This window comes from Salvia hispanica, chromosome 4, assembly GCF_029641045.1.
Source record: "Salvia hispanica isolate PSC_SH4W2 chromosome 4, Shi_PSC_v1, whole genome shotgun sequence".
Taxonomy (NCBI): Eukaryota; Viridiplantae; Streptophyta; class Magnoliopsida; order Lamiales; family Lamiaceae; genus Salvia; species Salvia hispanica.
In genome coordinates, this window is record NC_142695.1 from 2,419,465 (window position 1) to 2,442,611 (window position 23,147).

The 23,147-nt window shown below is 40.7% G+C and overlaps 1 protein-coding gene and 1 pseudogene across 2 annotated transcripts; both read right to left on the reverse strand.

The window, feature by feature from the left end:
- Positions 1-12,033: 12,033 nt before the first annotated feature.
- Positions 12,034-12,801, reverse strand: LOC148927055 (uncharacterized). The gene has a single exon (XM_089070279.1). The coding sequence runs from the start codon at positions 12,799-12,801 to the stop codon at positions 12,034-12,036; it is 768 nt and encodes a 255-aa protein (XP_088926405.1).
- A 625-nt stretch (positions 12,802-13,426) lies between these two features.
- LOC148927056 (uncharacterized) lies at positions 13,427-23,072 on the reverse strand (annotated as a pseudogene). The gene is made up of 5 exons (XR_016137844.1): positions 22,013-23,072; positions 19,569-20,388; positions 17,170-18,637; positions 13,859-14,868; positions 13,427-13,749 (listed from the first exon to the last, which is right to left on the reverse strand). The product of XR_016137844.1 is annotated as an uncharacterized LOC148927056 (transcript).
- Between the last annotated feature and the right edge of the window lie 75 nt (positions 23,073-23,147).

Here is a 23,147-nt window from a genome sequence, read left to right on the forward strand (position 1 = left end):
TTTGGATTTTTCTGGTAACCCATAAAATAACCAATAATTGTCTAAAATCCATTTTTTCTTTCTTGCGAAGAGTATACTCTAGTTTCCGCTGAACAGCCCTAAACATAAAGGTGCTGCAAACTGGGTTTTCTACCTGTCCAAAGTTCATAATAGAGTCTTTGGTACAACCTTACTAGAAACCCGGTTTAATACATAAATAGTGGTTCTAAGAGCATAAATTCACAACATTATGGGTAAGGTAGAATTGTCATGCTTCTAACAATTTCCATGAGAGTTCGGTTTCGTCTCTCAGCAACATCATTCTGCTGAGACGTACTTGGCATAGTATATTAAGCATAAATGTCATGCTTTTCTAAGTATTTGGCAAAAGGTCCATGTAATTGACTTATTTTAGTGGTACGACCATAAAATTTACCACCTCTATCGGATCGAATAATTTTCACCTTTCTATTTAATTGTCTTTCAACCTCAGTAATAAAGTAACTGTGCCTGAGATTTTTCTTGCAATAAATAAATCCATAACGTGAAAAAAATATCAATAAAGGTGATAAAATATTTTTTATCCACCAAAAGTCGAGACATCAAAGGTTCGCAAATATTTGTATATATAATTTAAGGAGCTCATTGCTTCTTGTGGCATTTTTAGTATTGTGTTTGGTTTGTTTACATTTAATACAATCCACACAAACTGTAATGCTTGTAAAGTATAGATTCGAATGAACATTATCCTTTATAAGCCTCTTAATTCTTTTACTAGAAATATGATCCAGTTCCTTTATGCCATAAGAATGATAAATTCGAATGAATATTATCCTTTAGATGCTCCTTCAGTAGCAGTGTGAGCATGAGATGCACTCATTCCATACTTCTTCATCTTATGCTCCTCCTAGACCAATACGTTTCCCAATTCTTTAAGAGTCCACTAATCTTTTATAGTGAATCAATTTGGAATGGTCCAGATTGATGAGGAAAGGAAATTAAGGTCAATTGGACAAGGAAATCCCCATTCACCTATAATCCTAATTTCAGCTTAGAAGAGATGTTATTTATGTCCATCACATGCTCGTACATAGTCCGAGAACCATTATATTGCATGCTCATGAGATCCTTCATAAGTTTTCCTGCAATAGACTTTATATGCAGTTGTGAAGCGATCCTCAACATTCTGCAAATATTCTTTTGCAATGTCAGTCGTTGAGAGACTTTATCTGCAACGAACATTCTAATGAACTGTAAACTTAGTCCTGTTAGATTTTTCCTTAGCATTATGGGTAATCAGCCAACTACTTTGATCATAAAATAATTGGTTTATCATTCAACAGTGTTAAGAAGTTAGTTCCAATAAATTGGGGAATGTTTGAGGTAAACATACTAGTAGCAAAAAATATATGTTTTTACATTATAGGAGCAATTAAGATCTGAATGCTCACATATAAAAGCTTTGAATAGTAACACGAACATTTATTTGAAAACCCATATCATGAGGCAATTATGAAAACTCCTTTGGGTAGTCTTCATACAATAACAAAAATCATGCTTTTAATATCCACATCTTAGTTCAATAATTGAGTAATAATAAATTGGCGTTACCTTTGGGTAATCGACACCAATTTAAATTATTAACTCCATTAGTGTTTATTATGTCACAAAGACTATTTTCTTTGGAAATCTAGACCTTATAACAAACAAACTATTTAGATAATGAATAGCCACAACAAGCATGATGATTAATTGCATACATAGATTTTCATATTAACTTGATTATAAACTCTTCTCATTTTACCTCACTTTGGTGATTGCAAAATAAACATAATATAATCAAGAATGTATAGCGATTAATTGCTTAAGCAGATTTTCACTTAATTTGATTATAAACTATTATTTTACCTCACTTTGGTGATTGTAAAATAAACATAATATAATCAATAATGTATAAAGATTAATTGCTTAAACAAATTTTAATATGAGTTTGATTATAGACTCTTCTTATTTTGCCCCACTTTGGTGATTGCAAAATAAACATAATATAATCAAAATAATGTATAAAGATTAATTGCTTAAACAAATTTTAATATGAGTTTGATTATAGACTCTTCTTATTTTGCTCCATTTGGTGATTGCAAAATAAACATAATATAATCAAAATACATGTTAAAACGAGAATTGAATTATGTAATCATTCATTCCACCGTCTCGGTAGATTCATAATCATAAAACATTTAATTGAAATCTCAATTCATCAATGCATATATTCAAACTCAATTTACATACGGTATATATACAACCAATATACTCAAATTAATTCTATATACATAAATAGAACCAATTTAGAAACAATATATTTCAAGCATAATCACCCAAAATAAATAACCTTTAATTGATAAAAGTGATTAACCAATATAATTCACAATAAACTTATGTGAACAAAATTAAATACTCATGCTGAAACAATTTTCCGAACAATACAAAATTCATAAATAAATCATACGAATGAAACTAAGTAAACTGAATTACCATTTGCAATTCTCAGAATACGTTCACTGTATACTAACTTAATTCATCATCTTAAAACAAATTCGGTAAACGTGCATATACACAGTTAATATACGCAAATGAATTTCAATATATTTAAATTGTGGCACAAGATAATAGACCCAATTAACTTTCTCACGACGCGTAGAATTAAAGCAAAAGACATAAAATTATGGTTTCAATAATACGAAAATACATGAGTTCTCAACCATGCTCTGATACCACATGTTGGATATTATTTATCATCATATATTCAAGAATACATAATTGAATATAAATAAAGCAAGATCTTCGAACATCATGTATTTCACGTAAAACCATAAACATAATAGGATCAAAACATACCTTGACGATCCATAGCGGAAGCGATTGAGGAAGGAGGAGAAGATTTCCTTGAACTCTTTCCGGTGTAGTGGCGCAACTCCAAGGATTTGTTTCTCTCTCTTTCCCTCGTTTATGTGTTCTCTTAATGTGTGTGATTTGATGGGATCACCACACTTGTATATATAGGCAGAGAGAGGACAAACCCTAGTTACAAAACATAAAGAGCCCTTTCCATCAAAGTGGCTATTTAATTTAATAATAAGAGCGTTTCTTTTCCATAAATATGGTCGACTACTTTATTCATAATTATAAACTTGATCATCAAGTTTTACGGCAATCACTAACATTATTCCTTACAATATATTTGATCAAAATATAAAAGTTCTTTCTTTGATAAGTCAACGACATAATTAATGTCTATTACTAATCAAAAACTATACAATATATTCATTTCCTTGATTATAATAGGAATGAATTAAAATATCACAATATATAGTAGGAATTGTGATTCCCATATCGGTAATGACTATATTAGTCAACCATTCATGACTAATCAGAAAGCGCCCTATTTAAAATCAATATACTCAATTCATAACTAATTAATTAGGGAAAAATGTGTCTTATACCAAGTTAATGTATTATATTAAAAAATCCAATTCTATTTAGGATTCTATCACATGTCACATATGTGAGACATAAAACTTACATGCTTGATTCGACTCTACGATTCGGGAAAGAATCAAGAAGAAAATCCGAAAAGATATAATAAAATCTACCTAAAGATATTGTTCAATAAAAATAATAAAGCAAGGACATAATTAAGGAAAATAACTATTCTAATATAACGAGTAGCCACTGTTGCTGGTGGCCGATCTTCGGCGTCGGACTCGTTCAGTTGATCATTTGGTTCGAGGTCCCTATCAACTCCCTCCCCGATAACAATCGCCTTGTCCTCAAGGCGGAGATAACGAAAATGCAGCAGAAGATCAACTTTGTAACTTCATGTTCTAAAGCTCGAATTTGAAGCAACACTCTGGTTACTACGAGCAGCCACGTACGCTTCCTGTGCAGCTGATTGCATATCGTCCCAGCTTACCCTCTTCGATGCAATTAGAACTTCTAGCTCCTCTTTCTTCGTAGCTGGGGCGTGAATCATTTGTAGCGTGTAGTGCGAATCTCTGCTAGCAGCTTCAGCTATGTTAATAACAACCCATCCATCCAAATTGGAACCATCTCCACTGACGACTCCATCCCCAATCACATCCAAGTGGGCTTCATGCAGCAAAGACCCAAGAAATACAATGGTCATGTTTCTGTTCGAAATGTCGTATAGGTCAAGCCATGTGCCTACAAGCAGTGATTTCTCTGAGTTGAACTCGGGGAGACTTCTCACACCCTTCGTGAGGCTCACCAAACACCTAGCAACCCCCTCTGCCTCACCAAGCTCAGAGATAGCACAATGAGAAGCACTCATACACGAGAACAAAAGATTGACGATGCTCATATATATGCCCATGAATCTCTTCCTTCGAATTGGCCTAAAATTCTCAAAGGTGGAAAAGCTCTCACCAGATTTAACAATACTGGACACCTTCCTCTTTAGCTTGATCGAATGACGCCTGATGTGGCCCGGAAGAGCTCCGAAAGAGGTGAATTTCTTGGTGGCTCCGCAAGACCAAGTTTTCTCAAGAACAACATCTATGGGATCAAAAGTCATCCCAACTTTTGCCAGATTTTCCCACAGATTGAATTTATTACTTCTGTGTTCACCACCATTGAATTCTCCCAATTTGATCCATCCTTTGCGAATGATAACTCTACTAGAATGGATGATGTCGCCCTCAGCGGATGATCATACACATCTTCATCGACACACATCATCTGTATCTCATCTGCTGTTGTGGAAGATACAATTTGGGCTAAATGAAACTTCAGAAGACCTCCTAACAGCTGCCCACTAAAATAGTAGGTGCTGCACATGAAAATATGCTCTTCAACTTGACCCAAATTGACCCCTCGTTTGGTAGAGAATCTGATCAGCAAAAATTGAACTCTTCGGGTATGTAGTGTCTCACCCTGCCAATTACTATTGTCTCCTAATGCCCCAACAAGAGCGCTCCACTCAATGTAAAAATTCCCACCAAAATAAGTGACCAAGAAAACAATGCGAGGAGAATACATTTTTTGTGGTCGAGCAGCTGACTCCAAGTGGCCTTGCCTAATAATTGCAGCCCCAACTATATCTAGAACAAGTCGTCTGACCATCACTCTAACATGTTGAACACCCAAAGCAAAGAACAACATGCAACAAAGATCAATCCTATCGTACCAGGAGGCAGGGAGGATCTGTTCGTCAACTATCGAAGGCTCCACCTTTGGAAAGAATGCTATATATCCACATATTTGTTCCCAATCAATAAACTTCTGATCAACAAATTTGACAACAAAAGGACCTCCTTGAACGAAGTCATGAACTCGCCAAATATCACTGATGTGAAATGGTGGGTAAACAAAAACGGTTGAACCCATCTGAATAGTTGCATGTCCCCACTCAGCATCTCGATCATAGGTTATCCCCAATATCATGGAATCCATCAAATGCAAGAAACTCTGACCCACCTCAAGTATCAGCTGAAGTGACGGTGGATTCGGTGCACTCTGCTTTCTCAATTCCACAATATTCAACATACCCTTCTCTACTTCGAGCGTAGTACTGGTGTCCAGAATGGAAGTGCCTTCATATATCAGTGCACCAAAAATCTCATTGGAGTAATTAGCATTAGAAGATAACTCTCGACCGACATGCGACGTGCCCAAAGCATTGCGATCATCAGAATTTAATGCCACAGACACTGACGGATCATCTCCCGAGGATTTATGGGCAGTCAAAAGAATTTGAGGTAGCGACTCAGTAGATGAAACTGATTCGGTTGTTCGGGAACCTGGCGGTTGCCAACTCATGCTAAAACTTCTGTCCAAACGTGGCACAACGTTGCACGGAGGGATCGAACGACCATCGCAGGCGAGTGACTGTTCAAATCTAAACAATTCTCCATCACCTAAACTCCGCAAAGTATGTTGCTCTAGGCATTGCTTCATATTATTACAAAGGATGGCCTAGGACTAGCTGCGTATGGAGGATCTTTTTGCGCAGATACAAAAGAAAGAGAAGCAGCATTACCTTCAACCTCATGGCTAGAAATCTCGCTCTGCTTGCAAACCTGTTGTGATGCACATGAAAGAGCTACTCCCTCATCAGGAGCATCAACAACGATAGGAACTATATCGACCACTGATTCTAGCATAAGTTTTTGTGAATCCCCTTCAAATAATTCCGGAGCAAAGTGATGATATGAACCAGTTGGTTGTTCAACTTTTAAAGCAGCAAGGGCGGTATCTCCAGCTTGATATGCATCTGCTCTATTTGATACCCAACTCTCCTGAACAACAGTCGGAATTTGATGCACACGATCTACTACAATTGACAGCTCCTCCACATTTAATTCCCGAGCAGAGTACTTGTGATGTTCTCTGGCTTCAACATCAGCTAAGTCACCCTTTATCTCACCTAGAATGTGCCTCCCCATGGTAGTATCCCCACCTATGTGATATTCGTCAGAAATCGTATCACACGAGACATCTTCATTGCTGCAAAAAACTGGAGCTGCATCCGGAATTGAAGAATCCAACGTGACTTTGTTTGGTGCATAATCAATAATCTCAGATTGATGGACATCGTCTACCATATGTGAATGCCCATCAAGGAACTCGGGAGAAAAATGATAATACACTGCCACCAAGAAATCCTCCCAACCCTTGCCGGGATTATGACCAGTCCAGTCAGCCATCCAGTCAGACACCGGGGGATCAAACAACTATTGAGTAAGGTACAGCCGATCGGATAGAGGTGTATACTGGTGGTTATAATAAATCTGCATATTACAAATCCACTCTACGGCATTCTCTCCGTCAAAACGAGGAGGATCAACTCGTAAGCGCGGCAAGGTTGCAGGTGTTATGTCGGGCGGTGCTTGCGTAAGCGACGGTGGTAGTGACCAGCTGCGTGAAGGCGTCACAACTGGATCCGGAGGCTCTTTCACTCGTGCTCCGGTGACGGCGGCTATGAGTTTGGCGAGGGTTTCCTCAATACTTTTGTGAACTGAATCTTGTTGTAGTGCGAATGAGTCGTGCCTGAATTCAGTCGCCATCGAACGTGTGGGAGAAGAGTAGCTCAAGAAAGCACCAGTTTATAGGATTTGAATCCTATCGGAATGATTAGAGCACACGAAATTGTGAAGAAGACGATAAAGAAACCTAGTTGCGTCAACTAGGGTTTCGAAACTTGGGTTTCAAGAAAAGATTTTTTATTTCTTTGTTCTTGAATGCCTTTTTTGACTCTCTAATGGACCCTTTATATAGAGTCCGGACCCTGCTTGATTCGACTCTACGATTCGGGAAAGAATCAAGAAGAAAATCCGAAAAGATATAATAAAATCTACCTAAAGATATTGTTCAATAAAAATAATAAAGCAAGGACATAATTAAGGAAAATAACTATACTAATATAACGAGTAGCCACTGTTGCTGGTGGCCGATCTTCGGCGTCGGACTCGTTCAGTTGATCATTTGGTTCGAGGTCCCTATCAACGAAACACAAGATCGACGATAGTCCCCGCCTCGGCACGGGCTTCTTCCTCCTCGCCACGTCCATCCACTCCGTCGCCCGCCTCTCCCCCTCTGATCACCGCGCCGAAATCGCCCGGACCCTCGCCTTCACCCACCGCGGCGCCGTCATGCTCACCACCCCCCTCGCCCTCAATTTCTCCAAAGGCATCCCCCTGCTCCAGGTCCTGGAGCCAAGCGATAAACCTCCACCAGTCTGCAGCCGCGGCTGCAGACTCGCCACCACAGAGGGACGATGTCCTTCGGCCGGTGGCGAGGCACCAGAGCCTGGGGCTGGCGATGATGGTGGGGAACGCAAGGGGAGAGAGGGGCGTGGGAGCGAGGGCGCCGTGGCCGCTGGACGATAGGGCGGGGTGGATCGAGCACGGGTGGTTCGGGGTGGGGATCAGGGATCCTGAGGCGGGGAGGTGTGGGGAGTTGAGGGTGGCATCGGTGTCGAAGATTATGGGGAGTTGTTAGAAGTCGTTGGGAAAACTGTTGTTCTTATTCGATGATTATGAATACAAAGATTACACCATTATATAGGCTAGAGAGACTCTAAGTATGGTAAACCTAATTTACAATTATTGCTATGCTAAATATGGTACAATATATTTTCTATCAATTGCATATATTCTTCAAAATCTTATGCAATATTCTTCTGGCACTCCCCTCAAGCTAGGTAGTGGGGTTCCCGATACTTGGCTTGCATAGTACCTCTTGAAACGACTTCGAGTTCACTGCCTTTGTCAAAATATCCACCAGCTGATCTTTAGATTTGACATAAGACATTTCTACTACCTTAGCTTCAATATTCTCCTTGATAAAGTGTCTGTCCACCTCTACATGTTTTGTTCTATCATGTTGCACCGGGTTTTCGGAGATACTAATAGCCGCTTTGTTGTCACAAAAGAGTCTACAAGGAAGGACCGATCGGAGGTCCAATTCCGTCATCAATTTTCGCAACCACAGTATCTCCGTCAGTCCATTTTTGATTCCTCTAAACTCTGCTTCTGCGCCGGAAAGCGCCACTACTTTCTGTTTCTTGCTTCTCCACGTCACAAGGTTTCCTCCTACAAAGGTGAAGTACCCGGCAATTGATTTCCTGTCATTGGGGTTCCCCGCCCAGTCAGCATCGGTGAAGCCATGTATTTCCATGTGTCCATGTTTTTCAAACATAAGTCCGTGTTCCGCCGTTCCCTTCAAGTAGCGGACAATCCTCAAGACTGCTTCCCAATGTTCTTCTTGAGGTGCATGCATGAATTGGCTCACTACTCCTATTGCGTATGCAATATCTGGTCCTGTGTGAGATAGATAAATAAGTCTTGCGTATGCAATGTCTTGCCCCTTCCTTTATCTGTAGTCCGTGATTTTGCACCATCGGGGTGTCCACGGGTTTGCAGTCGATCATCCCAACTTCTGCTAATAGATCAAGAACATACTTCTTCTGATTTATGAAAATCCCCTTTTTTGACCTTATCACTTCAATTCCCAAGAAATATTTGAGAAGACCGAGATCCTTCATCTCAAATTCATGAAACAGATTCTTCCTTAGTTCGGCTATCTCCGCCTCATCATCTCCGGTAATAATCATGTCATCCACGTATATAATTAAACACGTGATCTTGCCGCCTTTTTTCTTGATGAATAAAGTGTGATCTGAGTTACTAGTTACTCTGTTTGTACCCGTACTTCTTCATCACTTCCGTGAACCTTCCAAACCATGCCCTTGGGGATTGTTTTAATCCATACAACGTCTTCTTGAGTTGGCATACTTCCCCATCTAAGAAATCTCCAGAGAATCCCGGTAGAGGTTCCATGTGCACTGGCTTTGGCAACTCTCCATGTAGGAATGCATTGGTCACATCAAACTGATGAAGTGGCCACTCCTTATTGGTGGCAATTGAGAACAACACTCTAACAATGTTAATTTTTGCCACCGGTGAGAAAGTCTCGTCATAATCTACACCATAAGTCTGGGTGTACCTTTTCGCCACGAGACGAGCCTTGTATCTCTCTATTATCGTACCATCTGGTCTTCTTTTTATTGTGAACACCCATCTGTAGCCAACTGTCTTCACCCCTTCGGGTAACTTGCCTCGTACCCACGTGTTGTTTTTCATCAATGCCTTCATCTCAACAAACATTGCTTCCCTCCTATTCTTATGCTTCATTGCTTCTTCGGCTGACTGTGGGATCTCCTCTTCTTCATACAACGCAGCTTCAAAAGCTCAAGCTATTTTTTTCGGGTTTCCTTGAACAAAGTTTGCCACCCCATATCGACTCTTCTTCCCAATCTTCTCTGGAGAGTATCTCTTTGGCGGAATTCCCCTCGTACTCCGAAAAGGAAGTGCATATCTCCCCGTGTCTTCATCTATTGTATTGTCTTCTACAAGAGGTTTTGTTTCAACAGTGTCAGTGGTAACTGAAATCTCAGCTGTTCTTGGTTCAGAGATTACCTCGGATATCATTGGAGAAGGATTACAAGGACTTAGGTGAGATGGCTCTTGTGGTGAGACCTGCCCGGCAGAAGTGACAACTGGATCTGTTGGTTCCTCAATCGAGGAGCTTGGAACTGGCACAACCCAACTTAGATAGTCCGTAGAACTACCTAGATCACTCTCCCCCTGACTACTAAGGTGGGTGTGGTAGAAAAATTCTGTTTCTAAAAATTACAGTACATAGTGGTGGTGATTTTTTTGGTGTTGGGATCAAAGCATCTGTACCCTTTTTGGTTTACCCCATATTCCACAAAAACACATTTTGTTGCACACGGTGAGAGTTTTGTTCTTTCATGTTTAGGTATATGAGTGTAAACAGTACAACCAAAGACTTTCGGAGGAAGGTTAAGGTATTCGGGAATTTTGGCTTGTTTGGATAAAATATCGAGGGGAGTTTTCATGTTTAGGATTTTGGTTAGGAGGCGATTGTTGAGAAAGATGGATGTAGCAACAGCTTCGAGCCAAAAATGTTTGGGAACTTTGGATTCAATCATAAGGGCTCGGGTCATTTCTAAAATAACTCTATTCTTTCTTTCAGCTACCCCATTTTGTTCAGGTGTATAGGTACAAGAAGTTTGATGAATCAATCCATTATTTTTACAAAACTGGGTCATAGCACTGTTAACGAATTCTCTCCCATTATCGGACCTAAGGGTTTGGATAATGGTATGAAATTGTGTCTGGATTAGTTTAAAAAAGGATGCAAATCTATCAAAGACTTCCGACTTGTGTTTCAAAAAATAAATCCATGCCATCCTAGTACAATCATCAACAAATATCGAAAGCCATTTCCACCAATAAAAGGCGCAGGACCGCAAACATCAGAGTGTACTAAAGAATACATAGATTGCATAACGAGTATTTGTGGGTTTAAAAGTCTGTCTGTGGCTATTGGCTAAAACACAAGTCTCACAAGAAAAATAAGAAGAAATAGAAAGGTTCAGATAAAGTAATTTAAAGTAACCAGGAGAGGGGTGTCCTAGTCTTCGGTGCCAGAGCCAAGTTTCCTGTTTCGTGGATCCGTGAGCTAGCATCGCACTTCATGTTGGGATATCTCATCCACGTAGTAGAGCCCTTGCTTCTAAGTGCCACGCCCAAAAATCCTCATCGTCTGAATATCCTGAAGAATACAAAGGTCGGGATGCATTAGAAGTGTGCAATTTAACTCCTTCGTCACATGACTTATGGACATCAATCTTTGAGACAATGTAGGAATATATAGATAGTTCTTAAGCCGGAGTGTAGGTGAAATCTCAATAGTGCCAGACCCCACAACAGTAATCAATTCCCCATTTGCAGTTCGAATATAAGATCTAATAACTTTACTAAAATCAAGAAAATCATTTTTATCCGAAGTCATGGTATCAGTTGCCCCACAGTCAAATATCCAGCCCTTCGAATTTTTATCAGTAACATCATAAACATGAAATGCAGCGGAAAAATTTTGTAGGGGTGCAAATTTATTTTTTGACTCAAAATTGAGGTAATTTTCGGATTTTTGGAGAGATAGGGGTCTTTTTCGAATTTTCGGCAAATCTAGGGGTCAGATATAAGGAGATGGGGTCATTTTTTATATTTCACATACTTCAAGGGGGGAAAATAAACATCTTTGTAAGTAAAATTAGGGTTTGGATTTAATCCAAACCCTTTACCTCCTTTAGACGCGCCGCCTCTTATCTCCTTCCATTCTGCCAAATTTCCGACGCCCCTCACGTTGCCGCCGGCCGGTGGAAGCTCCTGACGCACCACCGTTCCAACTCCGGTTGATTCCCCATGGTTTCCGGCTTCGATTCGCCCCCTTCTCCGTTTACACTGACCGTCATTTTCGCCTGGGCTTGATAAGCTCTCGCCTTCTGCCGTTCTTCCCACCAATAAGGATATCCGACCCGTTTGAAGCAGGTCTCCCAAGTGTGTTTCTGTTTCCCACAATGGGAGCACCACAATTTCAACATGTCGAGCTTGTTTCCCAGTCGAATGGTGGCCGCGGGGCGCGGTGGTGGTGGGTCGTTCCGATTCAGAGGTTGTTGGGTCTGGGTGGCGAGGCCTTGTCCGATTTCTCCACCAAATGATGAGTCGGCACTGCCGTTGCTTCGTCGGTGGGTGAGGAGGACGCCGGTGGCATGATTCGACATCGAGCCGCCTCCGTCTTCACCCATCCATACGCTGCCTCCACTAATGGTGTTGGCTCTTCTTTCAGAATTTCCCGTGCGATTGAGTCGTATTCCTGATTTAATCCGGTCAGGAATTCGATGAGCCTTTTGGAGTTTGAGAACGTCCGGAATTGATCGATTCCTTTGTCACAGTAGCTAATTGGTTGTTTCTGACTCCGATCTATATTGATCCATAGTCCATGAATCTTTCTGTAGTATGTTTCCAGATCTATATTGCCTTGTTTGATGTTAATTGCTTTTTCTTCCAGGTCGTAGATGAGGTACTTGTCGGCTTTACTCTCGAACGTCACCGCGAGATTGTCCCAGAGCGCCTTTGACATCTGATGATGGGCAAAGTATGCAATGATCTCGTTGTCGATGTTGTCGACAATCCATGAGAACACCACTAGGTCATTCTCCTCCCATTCGTCATATCCCTTGCTCCCCGGTTCTGGGGGATCGTTTTTGACGTACGAGTAGGCGCCCCTGCCTCTGATCTTCACCTTGATCAATCTTGCCCACAAAGGGTAGTTCTTTCCATTCAACTTGAATGGTACCGTGATGCTTTTGCTGTTTCTCAGACTCGCCGTCTGCTCCATATTTTTCGTATCTTCTCTATCTGTATCTGACATATTCTGGGTGGAGGTTGATTTCTGGGTTGGTTTTTGGCTGGAAAAAAGGTCGAGAAATTGGTATTATTGGCTGTGAGGAAATTTTTTTGAGCCAAGATCTTCCTGCTCTGAGGCCATGTTAGAAGTCGTTGGGAAAAACTGTTGTTCTTATTCGATGATTATGAATACAAAGATTACACCATTATATAGGCTAGAGAGACTCTAAGTATGGTAAACCTAATTTACAATTATTGCTATGCTAAATATGGTACAATATATTCTATCAATTGCATATATTCTTCCAAATCTTATGCAATATTCTTCTGACAGGAGTCCGTGGTTTAATATGGAGGGAGAGGTCGTTGGGGTTGCGTCGTGGGAGGTGAAGGACAAGGCGGATCGATTCTCGGTGGGGTTTGTGGCTCCGGCATCGAGTATTAGAGCGCTGGCGGAGTATGTGGAGACGAAAGGGAGGGAAGAACCGATTGTGATGGATAGTTGGGTCGATGGTCATGTCTATTATTGACCAGACCACTGTTAACCATTTATATATTATGTTTACTTCCTACTCCCCCAGTTCGTGGAGTCATTTTACCATTTTGATACGTTTCATAATAGTGTAGCCAGTTCTCTTTTTGTCAACTCTCTTAATCTGGTTTGAGAAAAGATCACAATGAAATCCCAGATAGAAATATATAACCGACTCGAAACAAGACTTAAAGAAAGACCTGACTCTATAAGGAAATTACCAAACATAACCTTGGAACTTAGAATGTGGATGTTGGTTGCAGTGTGGAAGTTTTGGAGCTGGTGTAAGTGGCTTGGGTGTTGGTTGTGGAGAGTCCGGGTGGTGTGCTGGAGTCTGATGAAGATGTGGTTGGAGTGGATCCGTTTCAATATGAGAATATATAAAATAATTCACTAGAGAAGTCACTCTGAATTAAACTTGTTGGACCATAAAGTTAGCATCTGAAAAAGAAATAGCAAAGTAAGGTCAAGATATATATAGCTTAAAATAAAAAATATAACCTTCATATATGTATATATACTGAATAATGTATGCTCACAAATTGATTACCTCCTACCTTTTCTTCAACTTTCTTATATCGAGCACTTATGGCTCATAGACACTATCCATACGAATTCGCTTCTCGACAAATGGCCCATAATCTTCTTTATTTACTCTCTCCATAAATTCTCTTGGCATTTTCGTGATTGCTATCTCTCGAAGAGTGGAGATAGATTTCAAACCACCTGGAACCTTCTCCAAATTAAGGCAACTGTAAATCCAGAAGTAAGTAAATTTTGGCATTGCTCCTTCTTCTACTTCCCATTTCTTTATCCCAAGGCAATTGTATAACCCAAGCTCCTTGAGTTGGAGAAATGAATTTGAATGCAAAGTTAATGTTTCTTCTACAATTTCAACTTCATTCAACAACAAAGTTTGCAACATGGGATACTTGCCAAACTCTTCCACGTCTACCTTACCCAGCTTGCAACTAATAAATTCCAAACTTACTAAGTTCTGACACATCTCTTGTTTGTAATGTGGAAAACTGCCACTCATATTGCATTCCTTGATGCACAAAGTAACCAATGAAGGAGACATCAACCCATCATTTAAAACCTCTCTACCTTTCTCCGAACTTAGATCACATGACTCAACAGAAAGATGAGTCTCACGTAATTGGCTGTTTTATTGTTCGATATAATTAACATGCTATGCACATCACAAACTGTAACATGTAGACTATGTAGGCTGATCAATTTAGGGATATCTGCAATACAAGCAGTCTCACTGCTGATACAATCTAATGTCTCCAACTCATGTAGCCCATCTAGTCTTAGTTTCTCCCCTCCAATGACTTCTATTTTATCACTCAAAAACAGATGCTTTAGCCTTTTCATCTTCCAAATCACATTTGGCAATCTAATATAACCCGACCATACTACTCGCAAATCTAAGATCTGCAAGTATGGTAGGTTGCATACAGACATTGGTAGCTCTGTCACGTAACAACTCTTCAAACTCAAGTATCTTAAACGAATCAGTTCACCCATCTTGCTTGGTAACATTCCCCCATCAAACTGTTACGAGCCTTCATTTAATTAGTTTAGATATATTAGGGATTTACATATCTTTTTATATATTTGTTTTCTTGTTCCATAAGCTAGTATTCTACTATTATAAATAGGGATAGGTTGTTATCATTTTATTCATTCAATCAATCAATATATTATTTTAGCCAAGTCCATGTGTGATTCTTTGAATCTCTAATTCACTACGCTACCTGCTGCCCGACGGAATGTCTCCGCGCACAGCTGGAACGTATATCTGATCTGGAGTCGTTGCCCGATGGGTTGGAACCCGCGCACAGCCGCCCAGATCCTTATCCCCGCCGACCCTCACGGGCGCCGGATTATCTTTATATTGTTATTTTCCGTTTTATCGATTCGTTAGGAATTTAGGTTCCTAACAACTGGTGCTTTCATCCAGAGCTCATCCTCCATCCATGAATTCCGATGATGAAATCATTCTATCCCACATGTTCGATCGGATTATGGAACGCTTCGACAAATTGGAGTCGCGAATGGACGAGAACGACCGGAGACTTGTGAAGCGTCGGTTTCGCTCGCCGCAAGAACTTGACCATGAAGATCAGCCGTGGACGAGGAACAAATCGTGCTGGGGTCCACCGCCAGGCCGCAGCCATCAGGGATACTCATATCAACACCCAACTCATCTCCGCTCCTGCCACAAACAACCTCTTAACTGGCCGCCACCAGCCCCCCGTCCCAGTTCAAGTTGGTACCTGCAGGGGCTTCATCTGACACAGTCGCTGCAGCCGGCAACCAGCCCGAATTCCTGTTGGGTCCCACTAAGAGTACAGCTTGAACAGCCTACGCACCAACCACTGTGCCCACCTACATGTTGGGACTATCGTGTGCAACAAGAATCTCAAGCATATGATCAGCAACACCCCACAACAGGTTCATTAGAATATCAAGCATCTGATTTTGCAGCTATCGATGGTGGAGATAGTGAATCTGTATATTATACTATTGATCATTGGGACTCGGTTGATTATGAGGAGGACGTTGATGCTAGCTTCATGAGACAACCAGTTGAGGATAAGACTTGGTTTCCGGCCAATGAAATTGCCGAACCAAGTGACAATGTGAAGGGGAAAGGACAGGTGAGTAATCCGGCAACTACATCCAGATTTCATCCATGGAAGCTGGGTAATTGCCCAACGCCCCGCGCTGCTGATTCTCGACGCCTCTCGCGTCCCCATCTCCTTCACGATCTATCTAGCAGCTCTCTACCTGCTGCCCTTGCTGTTCCGCTGCCACCACTGAAGCGCTCTCCCTCCTTTTGGTCCCCACCAGCTCCGCCGTGCAGCCCCGATATCAGTGTAGAGGAGGGCGGTTTGTTAGACAGTGCCCCGTCCCCACCAACCATGATCCCTAAGCCGGACAGCCCCGATACCAATCCAACATTGGTCCCTCATGTTGTACTTGCTGCTGTCCCAAGCTCAAAGAAAATGGAGATTTCAGAGGGTGTGAAACGCGTCAGCTCTAGTTCTTCTTCCCGCAAGAGAATAGCTATCAAGGAAGTCATGGAAATCTTGTTCCGAGAAGGATTTATCAGGTTTAGACAGATATCTATTAGGGGGTATATACAAATGAGTGGCCAAACTGGTCGTCAAGGAATTGATAAAGTGAGATGTTCAACAATACAGTGTGCGTTTGACCCAGGAGGATACTCCTTGCCAAAACAACTGTTGTCGTTGTTTCGTGGTTCCTACCTTGAGGACAAGGTGGATTTCAACCGTGGGGGAGTTGTTACGAGCCTTCATTTAATTAGTTTAGATATATTAGGGATTTACATATCTTTTTATATATTTGTTTTCTTGTTCCATAAGCTAGTATTCTACTATTATAAATAGGGATAGTGTTAGGAATCTAAATTCCTAACTAACCGATAAAACGGAAAATAACAATATAAAGAGAATCTGGCGCCCGTTAGGGTCGGCGGAGAGGTGAATACAGATAAATCCGGCGCCCGTGAGGGTCGGCGGCAGAACGGGGCTGAGCGCGGGAGTATTCCCGTCGGCAGCAATTGATTTGTGATTCAAGCCAAAATGGGCGAAATACTGATTTCATTAATTGGTTGAATGATTAAAATGATAACAAGCTCTCCTATTTATAATAGGATAATACTAATACCCTAACTTATCAAGCAAGAAACAAATATCTAAACAAATATGGGAAAGATATGGTGAATCAAAATATAACTAAATAATTGGGAAAATCTAAGATATGGCAATCGTAACAACTCCCCCACGGTTGAAATCCACCTTGTCCTCAAGGTGGAAACCAAAAAACAATGACGAGAGTTGAAAGCAAAAGCTTCGGCGAGGCGTCTCTTCCTGGATCAAACGCACACCGAACAGTTGAACGTCTCCCTTCATCACCTCCATAAGAAATCAACAAAGGAAGACTAATGTGGCCGTCCAAATTCAACTCTAAAATGGAAAGCTCTGTCACTCGTCCATGAATACTCAAACACGACGTATTATTTCGCGGAGGAATCAATCTAGCATCAGTGTCGAGCGACGTTGGTCGATGAATCATACTTGTAACATCACCGACATTCAAATCTATACAGACACAAGGCATTACAGGCAAACCCGTGGAAGAACCATCTCCTTTCTTAACCAATTCGTTAGACTTTAATCTTAGCTCATCCATTTCTACTTCAATGTCCGGTTTAGCTATCCCCATTGCAGCTTTATACTCAACTATAATATCCTCCATCTCTATTCTCTCTTCTCCTTCTTGTATATTCGTTACCCAATCTTTCTTCATTGAGATCGGGATAGCAGCTTGTGGATGCAGATTAGACGCCGCAAACGGTGCTGTCACAGTCAGGGAGTGCAAGGGCTGGAAAGGTCCAGGAGCTGCGTAGGGTAGTAGCTCCAAAGGCGGTGAAGGAATCGGCCGCTGAGGCTGGAGATCTGATTGGGGCAGCGGCGGCGGCGGTTGGTAGTTTTGGTGGGGCTGCTTTGCGGCAATGGTTGCTGTCATAGGTGATTCCCAGCATGAAGGCTGGCGAGTTGCACGTTGATCCAATTGCTGAAATACGAGCGGCCGTTGTTGGATCGATGGGTTGCCCTGAGGTGGTTGGAAATCCGGCCTACGATTGGTAGACTCGGTGGTGCGGTGTCGCGGTGGAGCTGATGAGACATTGGGGTATAACCCCGCCTGCCCACGAGAAGCCATAGTATTTTTCGATGGAGGATAGTCTAGCGTTCGGTGCGACGAAGAAACATATGGCTGATTGGGCTGCGATAATGATCGGAATTTGCTCACCCGGCGATCTATGGCATCGACACGAGTTTCTCTCCTGTCCCATACCTCCAACAAGTTATCTAACTTTGCATTAATCGGGTCCTCCGCTAAGATGGCTGAACGAGGCTGCTGAGACGCGGGCCTTCGAACGGAATACCTTCTGGGAAAGGTGTGCGGCGGCGCCGCTGTGTCATGCGCCGTGTAATGTTGATTCCAACGTGAGTTAGGGTCGGGGGCCAACGGCTGATCATACACCGAGACCTCGTTGAAGGGGCGTTGCCTTGGTATGTCTCGATAGATAGGTGGGTCCCAACAGGTAGGTCGACGCCTGGGCGGTGATGGGGAGTACATATCTTGCTCGTCGGACGACGAATGCTGATATGCAGTGGTCCGACGGGTCCATGGTGGGTCCCAGCAAGTGGGTTGTCGAGTGTGGTAGGGGTATTGTTTCCGACGAAGGTTGTCCACGCGCCGATCTGCTGCGTCAATACGGGATTCCATCCTGTCCAATAGGCGATCAAGTTTTGCAATAATAGGGTGCATCTGGTGCGGGGGCTGATGTTGGTGGATTTTGGGTTGAGAAGTGGAGTTGGTGATAGCCATGGCTTGTGAAAATTATGACGGTTTTGCTCCAAGATAAAAAAATGGTGGTGGATTAAATTGTTTTTTTTTTTTTTTTTTTGCGGAGACGGTCTCCTCTTCTTTTTTGGTTGGTGAGATGTGATGGGTGAACGAAGACAGAGGATGAGTACGGGATGAAAGCACCAGTTGTTAGGAATCTAAATTCCTAACTAACCGATAAAACGGAAAATAACAATATAAAGAGAATCCGGCGCCCGTTAGGGTCGGCGGAGAGGTGAATACAGATAAATCCGGCGCCCGTGAGGGTCGGCGGCAGAACGGGGCTGAGCGCGGGAGTATTCCCGTCGGCAGCAATTGATTTGTGATTCAAGCCAAAATGGGCGAAATACTGATTTCATTAATTGGTTGAATGATTAAAATGATAACAAGCTCTCCTATTTATAATAGGATAATACTAATACCCTAACTTATCAAGCAAGAAACAAATATCTAAACAAATATGGGAAAGATATGGTGAATCAAAATATAACTAAATAATTGGGAAAATCTAAGATATGGCAATCGTAACAGATAGGTTGTTATCATTTTATTCATTCAATCAATCAATATATTATTTTAGCCAAGTCCATGTGTGATTCTTTGAATCTCTAATTCACTACGCTACCTGCTGCCCGACGGAATGTCTCCGCGCACAGCTGGAACGTATATCTGATCTGGAGTCGTTGCCCGATGGGTTGGAACCCGCGCACAGCCGCCCAGATCCTTATCCCCGCCGACCCTCACGGGCGCCGGATTATCTTTATATTGTTATTTTCCGTTTTATCGATTCGTTAGGAATTTAGGTTCCTAACACAAACTCACAATTTTCTGCAACAAATATCCTCAAGTATGGTGACATCTTAAAGTCAATTGTATTCTCTTTGAAGCAAATGTCTGATAGTGGTATACCAGAAGTCACTCGGAAAAGCATAAATGATCTAAGACCTTTAACTTGCTCCAACCCATCTATACTTGACACAGTACTATCTAAGTCATAAGTGATGACTAATCTGCTTATGGAATTGCCAATGGATGGAGGTATTACTATCCTTGCATGAGCGGTCAGACATTTAGAAGCATCAATGCGCTTTAGAAACTTTTCCTCAGCTTCAGCTTCAACTTTAGAAGAGCAGAGATCATGCATTAAATCATGAAGCTCACACCAATCAAACTTGTTAAGTGGAGAGTAGGTCTCAGCTTCATGCAGTTGAACCATACACCTCATAGCAAGTTCAGTTAGATATCTTTCGGCCACATCCCTTAGAGTCTCGTTAGGTCCTTTATCTTGATACGAAATGAAGCCTTCTGCCATCCACAACATGTATAATCTCTCTGTTTCAATCTTCCAATCCTCAGGAAAACATGCTAAATAGAGGAAGCATGGTTTCAAATAATAGGGTAAGGCATCATAGCTCAAGTCCAACACCTGATTAACCCTTGTGTATTTTTCAACACCTTCTCCATACCTCAAATTCAATTCCATGTTCTGATTTACCCTTCTCCATTCAGCTAAGGTGTGTACTTTTTTACGCAAAATCCCTCCAATAACACAAATTGATAGTGGTAATCCTTCACATTTCGATACAATTACTCTTCCAATATCTTCAAACAATTTAAAATCTGGACCAACTGCTACAATATACAAAATAATACAAGACATAGATTTAGTTTATTCATAGAAAGAACAAAATAACAATAAGAATAAAAGTTAATATATAGTGGTATATAGTACTCACACCGTTCCACTCAAGATGTCCATCTTTTATTTTTTTAGTTTATCACATTTAAGATGTCCACTTTTTATATTTGAAACAAATCTATCTCTCCTCTCTCCTCATTTAAACACTCAATTAGTCAATTACCTTTCTCCCTCTATTTTGTTACTTAAAAATAATTTCTTCTAAAACTCCATGTCACTCAAGAATGTGAACATCTTAAATGGAATGGAGATATGAATTTTTTTTATGTAAGCAGCCATACGGGTTAGAATTCATCAAATAAAAGTGCAAATTATGCTTTAGATTTTTATTTATGTACTCATTTTGTTATATCCTTCATTCAATTGAATTCATACAAATATTTTTTCTTTTGTTTATTTTGACATGTACCCTAAATACTTCAATTATTTATTTAAGTGAGAAAAATGAAATGACTCATTTAGTTACGAACATATTAAAAAGGAATATGAATCATATTAAAAAGGAATATAAATCACTTAACAATGAATAATGGGATAGTTTATAATTAGGTTGCTAATGATCTCATCAGATATTGCTTAATTGACGTTGGCTGTCAAGTTCTGAATTTTCGTCGAAAAAGGATGACTCTAGTGACATGTTCGTTTTAATGAGGGAGTAGTAGTTAAATATTTTAATGAGGAGAGAGATTTTTTTTTTCTATAGAAAGTGGGTATCTTGAATATGACAAACTAAAAGAGAAAAGTGGATATCTTAAGTGGGACGGAGTGAGTACTTTAGTCTTTGTTTTATACTTCATCCGTCTCACAAGAATATGCACTCTTTCCTTTTTAGTCACTCTCACAAGAATATGCATTTTCGAATTTTGAAAAGTCTTTTCTCTCTAACAAGGTGAAACTCATTTTCCACTAATAATACTTTAATTATTTTTTCTCTCTTACTTTACCTTAAAATCTATGCCAAATCTAAAGTGCATATTCTTTAGAAATAGAGAGAGTAATAAAATATGAGTGGATCAAAATGTGAGTGAAGTTAATCCGTGGAATGTGAGGCCTATTTACGTACCATTTATAATAAAAAAAAAGTTAAAATAAACTCTTTATAGAAGGACAAGTAAAAGACTTATGGGAATGGGGCTACTTTTAATTAGTACTACCTCCGTCCACGAAAATTCGTCCCACTTTTCCATTTCCGTCCGTCCCCCAAAATTTGTCTCATTTCACTTTTACCATTTTTGGTAGTGGACCCCATATTCCACTAACTTATTCATACTCACATTTTATTATAAAACTAATATTTTAAAAGTAGAACCCACAATCCACTAACTTTTTCAACCCACTTTCCATTATATTTCTTAAAACCCGTATCCGGTCAAACCGGGACGAATTTTCATGGACGGAGGTAGTAATATAAGGCACTATATTTCTAACGAATAAGACAAAGAAAACATAGACCAGCCAAACATATTAAAAATGATATATTTAGATGGAAAAACTCTAAACTTGCAAAGAAATTACGTAATGAAAACAACGAAAAAAGAAGAGAGTTAAATTTCTAACCTGGAGATAAATTTGCTATTTTTTGAAGTAAAGCCCACCCTTCATCATTTGTTAGAAATTTCAGCTTGTGAGGTTCGGATTGTTGATTGGCAATATTCTCGGAACGAGTGGTGAGAATAACATTACAATTCACCGGAAAAGCATTCTTTATGATCTCCCAGTCATCATTTTTCCAGATATCATCAACCACTATCAAACATTTCCTCCCCTTGGAAAAACTTTGAATTCTCGTCACCAAATCACGCTCTTCCATGCCATCAATCTCAATTTTTTCGACGCTGCTATCAAGTTGTTTCAAAATCTCGCCAAACACAAACTTAGGTTGAAACTGTTGGGTGATGCAAACCCATGCTCGAGCATAAGATTGGAGATCGGTGTGGTTGTAAACCTTTCTAGCGAGAGTAGTTTTTCCGAGACCACCCATCCCATATATCTTCACTACTCGTCTCTTTCTCGTTTCATCCTTCACCTTTGAGACCAAAAGCTCGATGTCTTTCTCCATCCCCACGAAATCATGCTCAACCTCATGAGCATACGTCTGTCTCAGCAAACGCTGCCGCTCATCTTCCTGCTTCAAAACAGATGTGCTTCCTTGTCCCAGCTCCGACTCTAACTTGTTAGTGAGTTCAGCCAGGGCAGATATTACGTGGCGAGCCTCTTTCCCAACCTCATGGACACTGCTGCACTCACACATGATGCAAATGTACCTTTTGAATTTATCCTTGAGGCTCCTCCGCCCTTCTTCCCTTTCGGATTCAACTTCGACTTCATACGTTTCAAGCAGATTCTCAGCTTTGAAAGCCAGATCTTTGAGTTGGGAAATGTAAAGCTTTAGAGTTGGAGAATCACTTCTCTCTCTGTCTGCTTTCATCAACAAGGCATGGATGCTTCCCAGATCTGCTTTGACTTTGTCAACATCACCGCTCACACTAACCAGAAACTTAGTTTCTTCAACCAGCAAATCACGAAGGATTTCCAGAAACACATTTGCAACAGATTCTGCCATTCTAACTTTTTTCTGTTTCTTCTTTTTTTTTTTTTTTCTCTGCTTTTGACAGATGACAAATTGTGTTATCTAGGCAAGTGCTTCTCATCAATATAGAGATCAATACATATATTGATTAAAAATTTTAAA

What these genes read in the sequence shown, in the direction of transcription:
- LOC148927055 (XM_089070279.1), bottom strand. Translation starts at nt 12,801, where the DNA reads ATGTCAGATACAGATAGAGAAGATACGAAAAATATGGAGCAGACGGCG.